This window comes from Microplitis mediator, chromosome 1, assembly GCF_029852145.1.
Source record: "Microplitis mediator isolate UGA2020A chromosome 1, iyMicMedi2.1, whole genome shotgun sequence".
Lineage (NCBI taxonomy): Eukaryota > Metazoa > Arthropoda > Insecta > Hymenoptera > Braconidae > Microplitis > Microplitis mediator.
This window is the reverse complement of record NC_079969.1, coordinates 1298735-1317458: the sequence shown is the minus strand read 5'-3', so window position 1 is coordinate 1317458 and position 18724 is coordinate 1298735. Positions and strand designations below refer to the sequence as shown.

Genomic DNA, 18724 nt, shown 5'->3' with positions numbered 1-18724 from the left:
GTATCAAATCAAATGTTTAACAATCGATAACTCAAATTTTTTTTTATATTTCTTAAAAAATAATCGATATATCGAAAGACATCGAATTGAAGTTTAATATCGTATCAAATGTATAATAATCGATATCTCGAAATATATCGAATCGAAGTTAAATATCGTATCGAATCGATATCTCGGAATATATCGAATCGAATCGTTTCAAAATATATCGCATCGTTCAAACAAAAATCGATATGAATTATTAATTAATCATTTAAATTAAAATTTATGAAATTTAAAAATTTTTTAAAATAATTAGAGTTAAAATTAAAATTTTTTTTTTTTTTTAAATATTTCTATATTCTATTTAAAAATAAAACCGCAGAGTTAAAAAAGTGTCGGGAGACTTATGTAAACCACTGGAGTAATTAGTACCGCGTTTTAAGTATCTCATTAAAGTGAAGTACATATAAAAAGATTCTACACCACACACCTACACACTTACGCACACTCTAATTTACTGATTCGTGTGTGCATGTATATAAGTTAAATATATGAATGTATGTATCATCTTTTTACCCATTTTTTATTTTTTTCTTCTATTTTTATTCTTTTTTACCTTTTATACTTTCAAGTATGAGCGAGGGGTAAAAAATTCAAATATTCCAGTTTGGGTTCAGACTGCAGTCGAAGCTGTTGTCTCGTCAAATAAATATAAAAAGTATTTATCTGCAAGTAAACTTAACTTCTATTTGTTTCAATTGATATTATAATTATATCGTCGATGTATTCGGTACATGTGACAGCGGAGAGAAGAAAGTCAACAGTTTCTGTTACGTCAGCGCAACCGAGTACTTCAAAATGCCGTGATAGTGAAGTTTTATTTAACGTTAGACGTAAATCTATTCCTGTACGAATTATTAATTACGTTAAAGAAAAATTTCATTCCCAAGATACAGCTGGTAAGTTTTTGATTAATTAGAGACAATTAATTACTGCATGCGTGCATAAAATTTTAGTTTTTTGAATGAAAGTTTGGTATATTTTTAAATTATTTATTTAATTGGTGAATTTAAATAATCGATAGTGTGTAGATTGAAGTTACGGATATCGATTTATTTCGACAATCGAGATATCGAAACTATTGTACTTCGATAGTAATTAATCGATCGATAGTGAGTTTAAACTTTCGAGTTAAAATTGAATAATTTTTTTTTTGAAGTTGAAAATTTCGATATATCGATTGTTTCTCAATCGATATATCGATTTTTTAAATAATCGATATATCGAGTGGTTATATGGGGAATTTGAAAATTTCAAGCTATCAATTTTTGAAAGTAATCGATTCATCGATTCTTGATAATCGATATATCGGTATAATTTTTTTCGAGACATAAGAACTTTTCTACAGAATTTAAAAATTTCGACATATCGATTTTTTCTTAATTGATATATCGATTGTTTCTTAATTGATATATCGATTGTTTCTTAATTGATATATCGATTGTTTCTTAATTGATATATTGATTTTTTCAATAATCGATGTATCGAGTGTTTTTATGAGGAATTTGAAAATTTCAAGCTATTGACTTTTTAAAGTAATCGATACATCGATTTTTGATAATCGATACATCGGTATAATTTTTTTCAAGACATAAGAACTTTTCTACAGAATTTGAAAATTTCGATATATCGATTGTTTCTTAATCGATATATCGATTTTTTTAATAATCGATACATCGAGTGTTTGTATGAGGAATTTGAAAATTTCGAGCTATCGGTTTTTTAAAGTAATCGATATATCGATTTTTTAAATTCGATATATCGAATAAATTTTTTTGAGACAAGAACTTTTCTAAAGAATTTGAAATTTCGACATATCGATGTTTTAGTAATCGATATATCAATTTTTTGAGTAGTCGATGTATCGATTTTTTATACTCGATCTATCGAATAATTTTTTTTGAGGCATGAGAATTTTTCTAAAATTCAAAATTTCAGAGTAACGATATTTTAATAATCGAAACAAAAAAAAATCGATTTATCGAACTTTGATTCGTATTTCAAATTTTCAAATCCAATTTTTCCCGCGTTTTTTTTTAATTCTCAATAATCATGCAGCCAAATACTAAAAATTAAATCAAAAAAATAAATCACTTGTTCTCGTGAGTTACAAACTCTTTTTATTTATCAAAAAACTGTATTACAAAATATCTCTTACATATTTTCATATTTTTCCATCACTTTCATACTCAAATACTCAATTCTCATATTCCTTTTCTCATCAAAAAAAACTCAGTACCAAATTTAAAAAAGTGTTACAAACTTCAGTTCATAAGTTATCAGCCTAAAAAAAAATAACTTCCAAATTTTCATCTATCAAATTTTCATCAGATTTCAAAAATAAAAATAAAAAAAAAAAAAAACATAATTAACTTTTTTTTATAAATAATAAAATTTCAACTTGCATTGAACCTCAATGCATAAACTTCATTTTATATTTATGACTCCCTTTATATTTTCATAAATTCTCATAATATTTTATTTAAAAATAAAAAAATAATTTCAAAATTTTAAGCTCTTGGATTTTAAAAATATAAATTTCCAGTAATTTTCCAGAATCATAATTTTCCATGTCAATTTTTATCGACTTCGTTTGAAATTTCCCTACATCTAAATCAGCGCGCGCGCGAATTTCAAATGGCGGGCGCTCAAATCAAAATTTATTTAAATTCATAATTTAAATAAAATTCAAAATTACAATCACCGCAATTCAAATTTTCCGTTCTCCCGCCATTTTTTACCTCAAGCCAAAAATTCCCAGCAATCACCGGAACTCCAAAAACTTTTCCATAATTTAAAAATTTTTCCCGCCAATTTAAATATTCCCGCCGTAATTTAAAAAACCCAAGTTCTCAAAATCGTATTTATAACCAAAAAAAAATCAAACAAAAGAAAAAAAACCCTTAAATTTTAATCGCGAGACTCAAACTGACTCATAGCTCTCCCAGTGCGCGAGTCATCATAAACTTTGTACTTAATCCCAAACAAATGTCTCCTCTTTTCCGCAATTAATTTAAAATTTCTAACTTTGTCTCCCTCGTAATTTAACCTCGGAGAAGTCACCGGCTCCGAGTAACAGTAAACGCTCGAAGTCTGACTGATTTTCTCTTCATCAACTTCATTGCCGTCATTAACATCCCGTATATTCAAAATACTTTCCAACTGCCCGCCATTAGTTCCGTCCCTCGTTTCCTCGCACGAGCCGATAGATGTCGCGGACAAACTCTTGTCCGTAAGAGATTTGTTCGAACAAACTGTCCAAGTGTTCGAGTAATTAATCAAATCCTTCAGCGGCTCATTGATATTACTGTCGTTCTCTCCATGCTGGTTGTTGTTAATCAAACAATCCTTTGTTTTGAACCCCTGGCAATTAATGTAGTCATGCCCATTGGCATTAATGCTCTCGTTGTCCACGTAGTTGTCGAATGACTCATTGTCGTAACTGTCATTCAAATTACACCTGTCATCAGTGGGGTTAGAATTGTAATTATTGATGTAATTATTATTGTATCGATGCTCGTAATTAATGGAGTAGCCATTTTTGTTTTCGTTGATGTCTTGGTAGTAATTTGTATTTTTTTCTTCAGACTGTACTTCATTTTGTTCAATTGAACTGTAGTTGTATTGCTCGTAATTATGAATTACATTCATTTTATTTGATGATTCGTAGGATGTAATTTCTAATTCAGAATCTAATTGCTGATTATTTATTGATTGGATTGATTGGTAATCCCATAAATCTGCTGATACTAATTGGGATTGAAGTTGAAGTTGCGACTGAGAGTGGGGGTGAAGTTGAGAATGAGAGTGGGGGTGAAGTTGAGACTGAGAGTGGGGGTGAAGTTGAGACTGAGAGTGGGGGTGAAGTTGAGACTGAGATTGGGGGTGAAGTTGAGACTGAGAGTGGGGATGAAGTTGAAGATTAGGATTGGGGTAGGGGAGAATTTGAAGGTTGGGATTAAGTTGGGAATGAAGTTGAAGGTTAGGAGTTGAGTGGGGGTAAAGTGGAAGATCAGAGTGGGGGTTAAGTGACTCGGAGTGGGGATTAAATTGAAGTTGGGGAGTAAATGAAGTACGGGGAGTATATGGCGGAGGATTTTCATATGAATGAATGTAGGAATTGTCGTTATTAATAGAAGCTTCGTCGGTACTGTCGGTATTGGCTGTCATTGTATCGGAATCATCGGGTTCTTTGCTGTTTAATGACGACTGGAGTAACTGCTTGAGAACTGAACACTCTGGAGGCAGGGGCTGATGCTGACTGGTCAGCAAAATGGTCTTCCGTTGGAGATCTAGGGGCGAAGACTGGTCGGTCTGCGATTGGTCGACACGCAGGTCCATTATAGGGGCCGGCCAGGATGGGTCCTTGCGAGGGGGCAGGAGCAGAGAAGCTAGTGGGCCAGGGGCGGGAGGAAATGGGGTCAGGGGAGGAGGGGGGTAAGGGGACAGAGAGGGTGGGAGAGATAAAATTGAGGGTGTGGGTGAAGCTGGAGGGAACGTATTGAGAAATGTGTTCTGGTAGTGTTGGATCAGGTAGTGATGGACTGGAGTCGTTACTGATGACACTTCCAATTTACTTGACGCCTGTAAATTTAAATTTTTAGTACTGGTAGAGGTTGAAAGTCATGGACTCCAGTCTACTAGGGTTTGGAAATTAAATTACAAGGTTTCTTACCCAAGGTATTGGTGGCACTGACATAGGCCGCGTGTTCTGCATAAAATTATTGTGATACATCTGATTGTGCGCTGGATTTACTATCAGTTGATTCTCGTCCATTAATTTCAAATGTTTAAAACGTTTCTTGCGCGTATGCTGGATTCCACTTAATATATTTCTTACTTCGTAATAATCATTGCGCTGGGCGGCAATTATCACCTTAATCATTATGTCTTTCTATAAAATAAACAAATTAATTTATTAATTAGTCGCTCATTAATTAATTCATCAATAATTAATTTGAATTTTTGAAAATAATCAACTGATTCAAGTAAAAAAAAATTCTTTGGTTTAATTTTTTTATTAATAAAATTAATTAATTAGTTAATTAATTAATTAATTAATTGATTAATTTTCTCAGTAATAAAAAATTAAAAAAAAATTTTTTTCCATAACCTCAACTTTTTTTCCGATAATTTTTTTTTGAATTAATTAATTAATTAAAAAATTAATTAGTGCACTTAATTAATAATTATAATTGTAATTAAATTTACCTTAATGTTGCCAGGAACACAAAATCTGGCAGCTAGAGACTGCAATTCTTTATAAGAAAGTCTACGAAGATTTACTTCATCCATTTTTAAATTCTTTATATATATTTTTATATATATTTATTTAAATATTAATTATTATTAAATTACTATAATAATTGCACTTAATGAGGTAAATAATTTTTAAATAATTAACCAACAATTAAATTCAAAACTGTCAGCGTGTTCTATCTTCTGAATGTTTTTTTTTGTTTGGGCTTGGGGTTAAAAACAAAATGGCCGCTCATATATTACAGTATATATTTTATATAATAAATGTATGGACATATATTTATATATTTATGTATTTAGTTACTTATAGTTATAATTTATAGGGTCGTGTGATTTTTAGTTTAGGGAAATATTTTTTTTATCAGGAAGATGAAGATAAAAAAGTTGGTGGTGATGGTATCCAAGTTTTAGGTTAAACGTGACGTAGATTTTTTATTTTGAAAGTTAAATATTTAAATAAGTGGAGTTTTTTACAGTGACAGTGACAGTGATAAGAAAATTAATTTTTTTTTGAATAAATAAAATTGGCGGGAATTATTATTTTTGAAAATTTAAATTTTATGGGACTGTCGGGATGAAGGTAACAGACGAGTGATAATTTTTATGATCCTGAAGTTAGCAGACATTTAAAAATTTTTGAATTTTCGGATTCCAACAAATCAATTGCAAAAAAATAAAATAAAAATCTGCACACGTAGAAAATTTAAAAAACTGCAGGTGCAATTTTTTCAAACATTTTTTTTTTTATGTTTTATCGTCTAAAAAAAAAATCCAAAAATTATGAGACGTCTGCTAACTTCAGTATCATTAATTTTTGTGGTTTTGACAATAAAATAAAGTGACAGCTGACAGATGATAATTGTTAAGTTTTTTTATTTTTGATAAAATAAATATTTAAATAAGTGGAGTTTTTTACAGTGACAGTGACAGTGATAAGAAAATTAATTTTTTTTTGAATAAATACAATTGGCGGGAATTATTATTTTTTAAAATTTAAATTTTATGGGACTGCCGGGATGAAGGTTACAGACGAGTGATAATTTTTGTGGTTTTGACAATAAAATAAAGTGACAGCTGACAGATGACAATTGTAAGTTTTTTTATTTTTGATATAATAAATATGAAACTGAAGTTAGCAGACGTCTGACAGTTTTTGAATTTTTTTAAAAACGATTGACTAAAAAAAAATATTTTGAAAAATTGCACCTATAGTTTATTAAATTTTCATGATCCTGAAGTTAACAGACAATTGATAATTTTCGGATTTTTTTTTCGACGGTGGAATTTAAAAAAAGAAAAAAACTAAAAAATTGCACATGTAGAGAATTTAAAAAACTATAAGTGCAATTTTTTCAAATATTTTTTTTTTATTATTTATCGTTTCAAATAAAGTTCAAAAATTATTAGACGTCGGCTAACTTCAGTATCATAAATTTTCTACGTGTAATTTATTTGTTGAAAAAAACAATCCAAAAATTTGTAACTGATACTGAAGTGAGCTGACGTCTGATAATTTTTTGAATTTTTTAAAAATGATAAATTACAAAAAAAAATATTTTAAAAAATTACACCTGTAGTTTTTTAAATTTCCTACTGAATATTTTTATTTTTCAAAATTTTTGCGATTGATTAAAAAAAAAAACTCCGAAAATTTTTAGTTGTCTACTGACTTCAGCATAAAATTTTTAAATTTGAATTTTTAAATTTTCACCTGTCAGATAATTTTACTGCCATGCAAAAATTCATGCTACAGATCGCGGGCTAATTTTGTTTTTTAAATTAAAAAATTATTGACAGTAAAATAAAAAAAAATACATTAGAGTAAATTTTTGGAAAATTTTTTTAAATTTGCCGCTCAGTATTAAAAAAAATAAATTTGACGTCTACTGTCGCGTCATTACCAAAAAATTAAAAATTCACGTCTAAAATTTAGTGACATAAAATTGCAGACAACTGACACTTAAATTTTTTTCAAATTTTCAAATCCATCGTAAAAATTTTTTATTTACATAAAAAGTTTAAAAATAATATCTTACATCAACATTTAAATAAATATATAAATAGAATAAATAATCAAATGTTATTTCAGTATTTAAAATTTAAACAGAAAACTCAATGATACTGAAGTTAGCCGACGTCTAATAATTTTTTGATTTTTAAAAAACCAATAAATTATTCAAAAAAAAAATATTCAAAAAAATTGCACTTATAGTCTCTTTAATTTTCTACATGTGCATTTTTTTTCTTTTTTTTTTTTCTTCAAATTTAATTGTTCAAAATAAAATTAAACTTCAGGATCACATAACTCATTACCGCTAAATTTAAAAAAAAAAATCAGCGATAAAATTTCATTTGAATTTTAAAAGGAATTTAATTAAACAAATTTTTTAAATTTAATTAAAATCTCATTAAGATTAAATTTTAATTACCAAAATAATTAAATTTTAACTGCAATTAATTTTTTTTAATCATTAAAAAAAAAAACGATTGGGAAAAAAAAATCAAAGTATCGATATTTGATAGGAAAAAGTTATAAAAAATATATATATTTATATATATACATATGTATATATATATTATATATTTATTACAAAGGCCACGATAGCTGCGCAGTAATTTTGCGCAAAAGTTAAAATTTAAAAGCTTCTGCGTAACGCGCGCGCGCATATTCGTCCGCAAGCTCGCAATCTCTCTTGTGCTTTTCATGCTTCCAGTGTTCGCAAGCTCATTAGCAAGTTATCACTTATCTGTTATCATAAAAAATATATAAATTAAATAAACAAACGTCTTATCAAGACAAGCAATAAAAAAATTCATTAATAAAAATAGCGGTAATTTTTGAATTGATAATTTTTTAAAAATTAAACTCGTCAAAAAAAAATATAAAAATTTTTTTTTCCAGTGCTGGTGGTTAATTTATTATTAATAATTAGTAAAAAAAATTATTGATTGTAGTCGGAAAATAATACAATGAAAGCCGTAAGGAAAAGTCGCGAAAAAAGTAAGTCAGTAAATTACTCATTTTTTTTTTGAAAAATTCTTAAAAAAAAAATTGAAGGGTTGAAATGTAAAAAAAATAGAAGTAGCTTTTCCACACTATCACGACTGTAGTGCTCGCTCGAGAAATACAAATTTCTTTCATCTTCTTTTGTCTATTCCTTCCTTTTTTTTTAATTACAATTTTTTTTTGTGCTGGTTGAGAAAAAAAATTTAGGCAGCGATCAGGTTCCAGATGATTGACCTCCAATTCTGGCTAAACTATTGGAGATAACGCAAAAGTCATAAGGACCAATTTTGTAGGAAATTTAATTCCCTACAAAAATTATCTGAGATAATTTTCCCGTACACTTGATATTTTCGAAGTTATTTTGGTTTTAAGTACAAGACAATTAAAAATTTCCACAAGATTTTTTTTTATTTTTCCTATAAATTAATATTGTGGCCAAGCTATCAAAGATATGAAAAAAATGTATGAGATCATTTTTGTAGGGAATTAAATTCCCTACAAAAAAGGTCCTAACAAATTTTGTCGTAACTCCAATAGTTTACGGTAAATAATGAAAAAACCCCAAAAAGTGATAGATTTATCGAGCGCTCGTAAATTTAAACTTGGGTTCATTTAAAAAAAAAAAATTGTGAGTAATTAATTATCTGGAATGAAGATATGGCAATTGGAGTGTATGGATGTAAAAAAAAATTAAGATAGGGATGATAAATTATTTTAGCAAGACATGATTAATTGCAGCCTTGAAATCTTGAGAGGAAAATATTTTTTTTTATTTTATCAGGAAAAAATTGGAGGGTAGGCAGCTCAAGGGATGGGGTTGAAAGCTTTGGAGACGTATTGCCTGGGTTTAGATAGGGGTAGAGAGTATGAGACATTAAGGGGATAAATAATAATATTGTGTGGTAGTTGGTGACGGCTTCTATAGAAAAAGGGTAAGAGGACATGAGAGAGTGAGATAAAAGATGCTGTCAGAGAGTTTATATTTTTTTAGTGATAACTATATAGATATATATATATATATATATTTATTTAGCAATAGGAGCTTTGGCTTCATCAGCCTCCAGGGTTACCATGACGACCTCAATATATTCCCGGGTTAACTGCGTAGTTATTTAGTTTGAGGTAAATGTATCAGTATTGAAATTTATTGTTTTGTATTATTTAAAAAACAAGATAAATATAATTGGGATATTTGTCCTGTGAAAAAATCTTTTTATAAAATTTCGTTAATTTTTACACCGGAAAAAGGCGGGGAAATTTTTTTAATTTCATAAAATTTTACACTAAAGAAAGTCGAAAAATTTTTTAAATTTCATAACATTTTCCGCCGAAAAAAGTCTGGGAAATTTCGAAATTTCATGAAATTTTATACTGATAAAAGCCTGGTAAATTTTACACTGAAAAAAACCTGGGAAATTTTGAAAGTTCATGAAATTTTACACTGAAAAAAACCTGGGAAATTTTACACCGAAAAAAGCCGGAGAAATTTTTTAAATTTCATAAAATTTTACACTAAAGAAAGTCGAAAAATTTTTTTAATTTCATAACATTTTCCACCCAAAAAAGTCTGGGAAATTTTGAAATTTCATGAAATTTTACTCTGAAAAAAGCCTGGGAAATTTTACACCGAAAAAAGCCGGGGAAATTTTTTAAATTTCATAAAATTTTCCACTGAAAAAAGTCTGGGAAATTTTGAAATTTCGCACTAATAAAAGACTGGGAAATTTTACACTGAAAAATGCCTGGGAAATTTTGAAATTTCATGAAATTTTACACTGAAAAAAGCCTGGGAAATTTTACACTGAAAAATGTCTGGGAAATTTTTAAATTTCATAAAATTTTACACTAAAGAAAGTCTGGAAAATTTTCTACATTTCATAAAATTTGACACCGGAAAAAGCCTAGGAAATTTTTTTAATTTTATAAAATAGTAAAAAATTTTCCGGACTTATTAAAAAAAAAAAAAAAATTAGATCGCGAAAAAAAATTTGGAAGACAGTTGACCCTGCGGGCCAGCCCCGAAACTTTTCCCTGTTTTCGTGATTAAATTTTCTAGATGTTAGAAAAATTTCAGTTTTTTTGGCGGGAAGTTTGAAAAAAAAAAAAAATTTACTAGACCTATAGGTGAGGACTTTACTGAGAGGGATTACGAATTTTTTTTTTTTTAAATCCCGGCTGGGCTCGAACCTGGATCCTGTGAATTTCAAATTTCCGCTGCCATCTCAAATACTTTTTTTTTTAAATGTAAATGTAAATATTCATTTTTAAAAAGTTAATTATTTTATAGCGATACTGTGACATTTACCTCAATATATGTTTATATATTTATATATTATATATTAATCCATAGGTTACCGCAGTATTTAAATAACTTATGGCTTAAATTGATTTTAAATTTGAACTTTTATGGTAATTAATAATTTTAAGAAAATATTTTATTGATAATTAGCATTTTAATTAATTTAATTAGGTTATGAGATTTTAATTAAAATTCATAGAAATTAAAAGAAAAATTAGGAATTAATTAAAAACTTTTGTCTTTTTATTTAAAAAAGTTTTTTTTTTACGTATCGGAAAATAGAAACTCGAAAGTTTAAAATATAAACTCGATTTTAGTAATTTCATTAATCAATCGATCGATTTTTCATTAATTAAATTACAGATATCGACTTAATGTTCGATATTAAATTCTCGATTAAATTAAAAATAAAAATTTATTTTCTATTTTTTCTCTGTTTTTTTCTATCTAATAACATTTAGAGTAAAACTATATAGTCAGTCATTAGTTACATTTAATATATAACATATATATCTTTCATAGTTTAAAATAGTTATAGATAAATTTAAAATATAGTTATTATTATAATTATAATTAGAAGGCATGTTAATTATAAAATTTTATTAATATAAATTTAGCATGAATAGACCGCTTGATATTTAAGTAAATATCTACAGTCTATATTATTTGTAAATATTAATTAATTATTTTAATTATAGTAATTAGTTATTAGATTACATAATTTTTTTTGAATTATTAATTAATTAGTGTCTTATCCTATAGCTCTCTCTCTCTCTCTGTCTCTCCCTGTTTCTATATATATATATATATATATATATATATATATATATACATATATATGTGTATATTAAGAGTGTGTGAATGATTTGAACGTAAGCACAATTCGAAAAATTTATTAGTTAGATAAAACTTTTTTAAATTCAAAATTCGCGCCAAATATTCAAATTTCAATTAAATATTCGAATTATTTGATTCAAATTTCTAATCGAACATCAATATTCGATTCAAAAAGTCTGAATTATTAGTAAATTATTGTAACAAATTTATCATAAATTAGATAAAACTTTTTCTATTTAAATTTCGCGCCAAATATTCAAATTTCAACTGAATAATTCGAATTCTTCGATTCAAATTTCTAATCGAACATCAATATTCGATTCAAAAAGTCTAAATTATTAGTGAATTATCGTAATAAATTTATCATAAATTAGATAAAACTGTTTTCATTCGAAATTCGCGCCAAATATTCAAATTTCAACAAAATAATTCGAATGATTCGATTCAAATTTCTAATCGAACATTAACATTCGATTCGAAAAGTCTGAACTTTATAATAAATTTACGCATAATTTATCATAAATTAGATAAAAGTTTTTCTATTCAAAATTCGCGCCAAATATTCAAATTTCAACTTAATAATTCGAATTCTTCGATTCAAATTTCTAATCGAACATCAATATTCGATTCGAAAAGTCTGAATTATTGTAATAAATTTACGCATAATTTATCATAAATTAGATAAAACTTTTTTTATTTAAAATTCGCGCCAAATATTCAAATTTCAATTGAATAATTCGAGAACTTACAAATAATTTGAATTGTTCCATTCAAAGTTCGAATCGAACATCAATATTCAATTCGTACACTATTTGCACATCCCTAATATATATACATATATACATACAGTTCAAAAATTTAAACCTTGAACTATAAATTGCATATAATTTAAAATTTATAATTCCTCAAGTCTCTATCGATTACTCGAATGAATGATTGAAAATAAATAAATAATTCATCAAAGTTGTCTATATTTTTTATTAAATATTTAAATCTGTCAGCTCAAGTCTTAAAAAAAAAGAAAAAAATTCTGTAGTCGATCGTGATAAAATATGTCGGTCAGTCCGATAACAAATAAAATTCTTCAGCTGATCAACTTACCCCTTTTTCACTTAAAATTACGTCAATAATAAAAAATAAAGGCAACTAATTAATATAATAACTGCACAGAAAAAAAGGATTTCTTGGCACAAGAATTTTTGACTCGCCCCAAGAAAATTTTTTCCCAGCCCAAGAAATTTTTTGCATTATGAATTGAAAACAGAAATTTTCTTACAGCGAGAATGGATTTTCTCAGAGCAAGAAAAAACTTTTTGAGTCAATAAATTTTTTCTCGTCCCAAGAAAATTTTTGTGTTCAATTTATAATACAAAAAAATTCTTGCACCCAGAAATTATTTTTTTCTGTGTGTAATTATTTTGTTGCTTGATTACTAAATATCTGCACTCAACAGCACGTGTGTCGGTAGTTTTTATCTGAAAAAAGCTGATGAAGAAAAAATAAATGAGTAGGTACAATAATTACGATAAAATAATAAATTATGTTTTAAATAAACAGTATAAGTGGCACATTTATATTAAATTGGCACGAATTGTAAGTAGAGATAATAAAAATAAAATTAGTAGTAATAAAAAGTCTCGAGACGAGGAAAAAAAAAACGTACAGTCTTGGCAGTTGTGGTTCTCATTCGACTCTTCCAGAGGACGATGAGCTTGAGGATGTCACGGACGTTTTAGGAACATCTGGAGCCGCTAGTATTCCATTAGGTCGCCATTGCCCGGAGCAATTGGCAACGCTTGCGGCAACGACACGATTTACTCGCAAGGAAATACAATTAATTTACCGGGGGTTTAAACAGGAGTGTCCTACTGGTCTTGTTGATGAGCAAGGATTCAAGCAAATTTTTTCACAATTTTTTCCACAGGGTGGTGAGTTTAATAAATATATATACATATTTTTTTGACGAGAAATATCGAATACATATTTATAGATCGATATTTGTAATTTATGATCAGAATTCTCGAAATTATGATCGTTAGAAAAATAAAATTGAAATTACGACTGAACTATGGGAAATATGAAAAAAATATAAGAGACCAAATATTTAGGAAATTGAATTCTCTACAAAATAGATCCTTGTAAATTTTTGAATAAAGTCAATAATTTAGACAGAATTTTAATTAGAAGTAAAACGTAATAAATTTTAAGAAAATTTTTGAATTAAATTTTGTCTTAAGATAAAAATTAAAATTACGGCTGAACTATGGGAAATATGAGAAAAATATAAGATATCAAATATTTAGGAAATTAAATTTTCTACAAAAAAGGTCCTCATGAATTTTTATGTAAATTCAATTCTTTGATCATAATTTTAATTCAAAGTAAAATGAAATGAATTTTAAGAAAATTTTACCAATGAAATTTTGTCTTAAGATTAAAATTAAAATTACGGCTGAACTATGGGAAATATGAGAAAAATATAAGAGATCAAATATTGAGAAAATTAAATTCTCTACAAAAAAGGTCTTTATGAATTTTTATGTAAATTCAATTCTTTGATCATAATTCTAATTTAAAGTAAAATGTAATGAATTTTAAGAAAATTTTTGAATTAAATTTTGTCTAAAGAAAAAAATTAAAATTACGGCTGAACTATGGAAAATATGAGAAATATATAAGAGACCAAATATTTAGGAAATTAAATTTTCTACAAAAAAGGTCCTCACAAATTTTTATGTAAATTCAATTCTTTAGTCATAATTTTAATTTAAAGTAAAACGTAATAAATTTTGAGAAAATTTTGTCTAAAGATAAAAATTAAAATTACGGCTGAGCTATGGAAAATATGAGAAAAATATAAGAGACCAAATTTGTAGGAAATTAAATTTTCTACAAAAAAGGTCCTCATGAATTTTTATGTAAATCCAATTCTTTGATCATAATTTTAATTTAAAGTAAAATGAAATGAATTTTAAGAAAATTTTTGAATTAAATTTTGTCTTAAGATAAAAATTAGAATTACGGCTGAACTATGGGAAATATGAGAAATATATAAGAGACAAAATATTTAGGAAATTAAATTTTCTATAAAAACGATCCTTATAAATTTTTATGTAAATTCAATTCTTTAGTCATAATTTTAATTAGAAGTAAAACGTAATAAATTTTTAAAAAATTTTGTAACTCAAATTTTGTCTAAAGATAAAAATTAAAATTACGGCTGAACTATGCGAAATATGAGAAAAATATAAGAGACCAAATATTTAGGAAATTAAATTCTCTACAAAAAAGGTTCTCATAAATTTTTATGTAAATTCAATTCTTTAGTCATAATTTTAATTGGAAGTAAAACGTAATAAATTTTGAAAAAATTTTGTCTAAAGATAAAAATTAAAATTACGACTGAACTATGGAAAATATGAGAAAAATATAAGAGACCAAATTTGTAGAAAATTAAATTCTCTATAAAAAAGGTCCTTATAAATTTTTATGTAAATTCAATTCTTTAGTCATAATTTTAATTTAAAGTAAAATGCAATAAATCGTAAGAAAATTTCAAAGAAATTTCCAAAACTAAAACTAACAAATTTTCCTACAGACGCCAGTCAGTATGCTCACTACGTATTCAATACAATGAAGCGAAAGCACGCGGGAAAAATAAGTTTCGAGGTAAAACTCAAAAAAAATTTTTAAAAATAATAAATATTGACAACAAAATGAACTTCAGGAATTTTTGGCGATACTCTCAAAAGTATCACGTGGGTCAGTCGAAGAAAAGCTTCAATGGGTATTCGGACTTTACGACCTCGACGGCGACGGATTGATCAGCAAAGAAGAAATGCTCGACGTCGTCGGGTCCATTTACGAAATGCTCGGGCGTTACACGCAGCCGCAGATTCTCGAGCCGCAGCTGGCTGCCAAAGAACACGTCGAGCGAATTTTCCATGTGAGTCGCCGATCTTTCTCCATAACTGCCCGCATTTTTTTTTTCTCCATATTTATAATAAATTTAAAAAAATTTACAGCTAATGGACGCCAACAAAGACGGAGTTGTAACAATTGAGGAATTAGTGCAGTGGTGTTCAAAAGATGAACAATTACTTCAAAGTCTCGATACACTCGACACCGTATTATGAAATTTCTAATTATCATCACCATATTTCAGTATTAAAAATCTATATCAATAAAAAATTTTTTTTATACTTTTTTTTAAATAAATTTTTTTTAGTACCAAAAGGCGAAAATAATTTTTCAAAAATGACATCTTAAGACTTATCGCGACTATTCACCCGCGGGCACAATAATTTTATTTAAATTTTCCTGGGTTACGTCTAAATATCAGTCATAATATCGGTAGCTATCAAAAAAATTTATATGGGAATCCACATGGGTTACTATGGAAATCCGAACCATGCCATATCCATATGGGATTCTAGTATAGATTCTCATGTGGGTTTTAATGAAAATTTCCCATGGGGATGTGAATGATGCCAAAATTCATATGGAAAATTTTTTATAGATTAGGAATTGAGAAAATTATATTTCCTATATGGAAATCCAGGTACCCACAGTTTCCCATATGAATTTCCCATATGAGAATCCAGATACAGTCGAACTCCATTAATTCGGATTCCATTATCTCGGAACTTCCCCTCAATCTTGACCCCCACTACGAGCTACGCTGTCTCCCACCCGATATACATTTGTATGTCTCTGTCTATATTTATCTATAAATTATCCATGTAGATGTAAGAGCGCATGCGTGATAGTTTCCTTTTAAGGAAGAAGGGGCATCCGTTAACCCTTCAGCACCCGCGTTAGAACAACGTAAAACATTACCCGCGTGATGAGAAAAAGTCTCTCACGCTTCGGCGCATCGTAAATTTTAAGTCAAATAAAACAAAAATATTATGCACTTTCCCGATTATGACGTAATTATAATTTATTTGAATATTTCGCTTGTTTTTATTTTTAAATTTTCTATAATGTACTTGTTTTTTACTTTTTAATTTTGTAAGTAATGACAGACTTAACGGCTGAAAAAAACGCCGGTGATTGCCGAAAAGATTCGGAACTGCCCGAACTGAGCCAAACCGTATTAATTTTTATGCCTTACTTTACTCGCGTGATGAAAAAAAGTCTCATTGCTTTTTAAAATAAATTTTTTAAAAATATTTTTTATGTTCGAAATAATTTTTAAATTTCAAAATCATAAAAAGCATAAAATTTCATTAAGACTGTACCCGCAGTTTCCTACATGAATTCTTATATAAATCCATACTTTCCTACAGGAATTTCTATGAGGTTCCATGCAATGCTATGAATTTTTTTGATGCGACAGACAAAATATCAGATAAAAAAATATCTCATACTAAAATATCACACGTGAAATATTCTAGGCATAAAATATCGATATGTACAAAATTTTGATGATTTTTTTTACGCATAATATTGAAACGCTGGGAAATTTGGACACATATTTTGACAGCAGATAAGTAGACCTACTGATATTTTTTCGTGATATTTAGTCGCGACGCCTTTTCCTGACGTTTATGACCCTGCGGTTATTTTGTCCGCGGGTAAAATGTCGCGGAATTGATCTTATTTATCAACTTAATGTCTTATCTTTAATGTTTAACTTAATCGAATCTATATCTGAAAGCCTGTATGTCTTCTTTGAATTTTAAATCTTACAGGTAAATCTTTAAAGTCTTTATTCTTTGGCTGTTTAAAAAAATATATAACGCAAAGTGCCACTTGTCAAAAAATAAATTATTTATTCTGATAAATAATTTTTTTTTTAAATATCAGACTATATATATATATTTATATATATAATTACACGCTACAGTAATTGCGATGTGTCAAAAAATTAAATAGCACAATTTTAAATTGACATTTTACTGAATTACATTGAAAAAAAATAATTTATTTTTCTCAGTGTAGTAAAAAAAAAAATCGGGAAATGTGGAATTTTAGTGAGAACTCAATTTTTTTTTGGATTCGTCATGATTTTTTTTTGGGAGAAGTATAAAATTTTTTAAAATTTTGAATTAATTTGTGACCTAATTTCGCTCCACTTTTCCTATGATTAAAAAATAAAGAAAAAGAAAAAAAAACTGTACCCCAGTGTCTTTCAAAAATGCCAAGTACTTGGCACACGTTCATTATAAAAAAAAAAAAATTATAAAGAAGTCGAATTAGTGCAGTAGGAAAAAAAAATTACTAATTTTTGTCAAAATAAAATTTTGGGAATTAAATAAGAAGACAAATTTATTAATTTTTTAAATTCAAATAAAGGAGAGTAAAATATTCATGTAACTCGAAAAATAATTGCAAGTCGCACAAGATATCGATTAATCGATTATTCGAAATCTTATTATCGAGTTATCGATTTTGTTCTGATAAATCGTAGAATTAATTAATCAATTTTTTTGTTATTCCAATTAATCGACCCGTGAAAAAAATCGATATCTCGATAAAGTTTTCATTTCGATTTATCGAAATCTTCCAAAATCGATTTTTATTTCTCTTTACTAATTTAAAAATTTAGAAAGTCGATTAATCGATTTTATTTTTATTCAATTAATCGATCCATAAAAAGTCGTCATTTCGATTGTTTTCATTCCGATTTATCGAAATATTCCAAAATCGATTTTCATTTCCTTTCACTAAATTTAAAATTTAGAAAATCGATTTTACTTTTGTTCAATTAATCGACCCGTGGAAAAATCGATATCTCGATAAAGTTTTCATTTCGATTTATCGAAATCTTCTAAAATCGAATTTTATTTCTCTTTATTAAATTTAAAATTGAGAACATCGATTAATCGATTTTATTTTTGTTCAATTAATCGACCCGTGGAAAAATCGATATCTCGATTGTATTTATTCCGCTTTATCGAAATCTGTTAAAATCGATTATTTTTTTTTCAATAAATTAAAATTTTACACAATCGATTAATCGATTTCCTATAAATCTATAAATAAAAACTTGCGATATAATAAACCAATTTCCAAAATTTCTATAATTCCAATTAATCGATTTCTTCTCTACTCAATACCTCGAAATTAAAATTCGATACATCGATTTTTTTTTCACGTTTGTAAATCTTGTTAATTTATTTAAATATTTTTATCTACATATTTAATAGCTTAAATTATTTTAATAATTATTATTATCAAATAATAACTAATTATTAAAAATATATAACGTACCTAAAAAAAAATGTTGAAATTCTATTTGTGATTTATCTATACATAAATATTATTATTATTAA

The 18724-nt window shown here is 27.2% G+C and overlaps 2 protein-coding genes across 2 annotated transcripts; one reads left to right on the top strand and one right to left on the bottom strand.

The window, feature by feature from the left end:
• The first annotated feature begins 668 nt into the window (after positions 1 to 668).
• LOC130678194 (Kv channel-interacting protein 1-like) lies at positions 669 to 17678 on the top strand. The gene is made up of 5 exons (XM_057485264.1): positions 669 to 941; positions 13145 to 13372; positions 15043 to 15113; positions 15172 to 15390; positions 15470 to 17678. Exons 1-5 carry the CDS (start codon positions 764 to 766, stop codon positions 15578 to 15580), a joined length of 807 nt encoding a protein of 268 aa, XP_057341247.1. The 5' UTR covers positions 669 to 763; the 3' UTR covers positions 15581 to 17678.
• On the bottom strand, positions 2146 to 5396 carry LOC130678188 (probable serine/threonine-protein kinase cdc7). Its single transcript, XM_057485255.1, has 3 exons — positions 5254 to 5396; positions 4718 to 4936; positions 2146 to 4626 (listed from the first exon to the last, which is right to left on the bottom strand). Exons 1-3 carry the CDS (start codon positions 5335 to 5337, stop codon positions 2953 to 2955), a joined length of 1977 nt encoding a protein of 658 aa, XP_057341238.1. The 5' UTR covers positions 5338 to 5396; the 3' UTR covers positions 2146 to 2952.
• Positions 17679 to 18724: the final 1046 nt, after the last annotated feature.

Bases quoted from the DNA above. Each gene is read 5' to 3' on its own strand.
- LOC130678188 (XM_057485255.1), bottom strand. From the start codon at position 5,337: ATGGATGAAGTAAATCTTCGTAGACTTTCTTATAAAGAATTGCAGTCT. The intron at 4,937-5,253 runs GTAAATTTAATT...TTTATTTTATAG, and splicing joins GTGTTCCTGGCAACATTAAG to AAAGACATAATGATTAAGGT. The intron at 4,627-4,717 runs GTAAGAAACCTT...TTAAATTTACAG, and splicing joins CAGTGCCACCAATACCTTGG to GCGTCAAGTAAATTGGAAGT.
- LOC130678194 (XM_057485264.1), top strand. From the start codon at position 764: ATGTATTCGGTACATGTGACAGCGGAGAGAAGAAAGTCAACAGTTTCT. The intron at 942-13,144 runs GTAAGTTTTTGA...CGACTCTTCCAG, and splicing joins TCATTCCCAAGATACAGCTG to AGGACGATGAGCTTGAGGAT. The intron at 15,114-15,171 runs GTAAAACTCAAA...AATGAACTTCAG, and splicing joins CGGGAAAAATAAGTTTCGAG to GAATTTTTGGCGATACTCTC.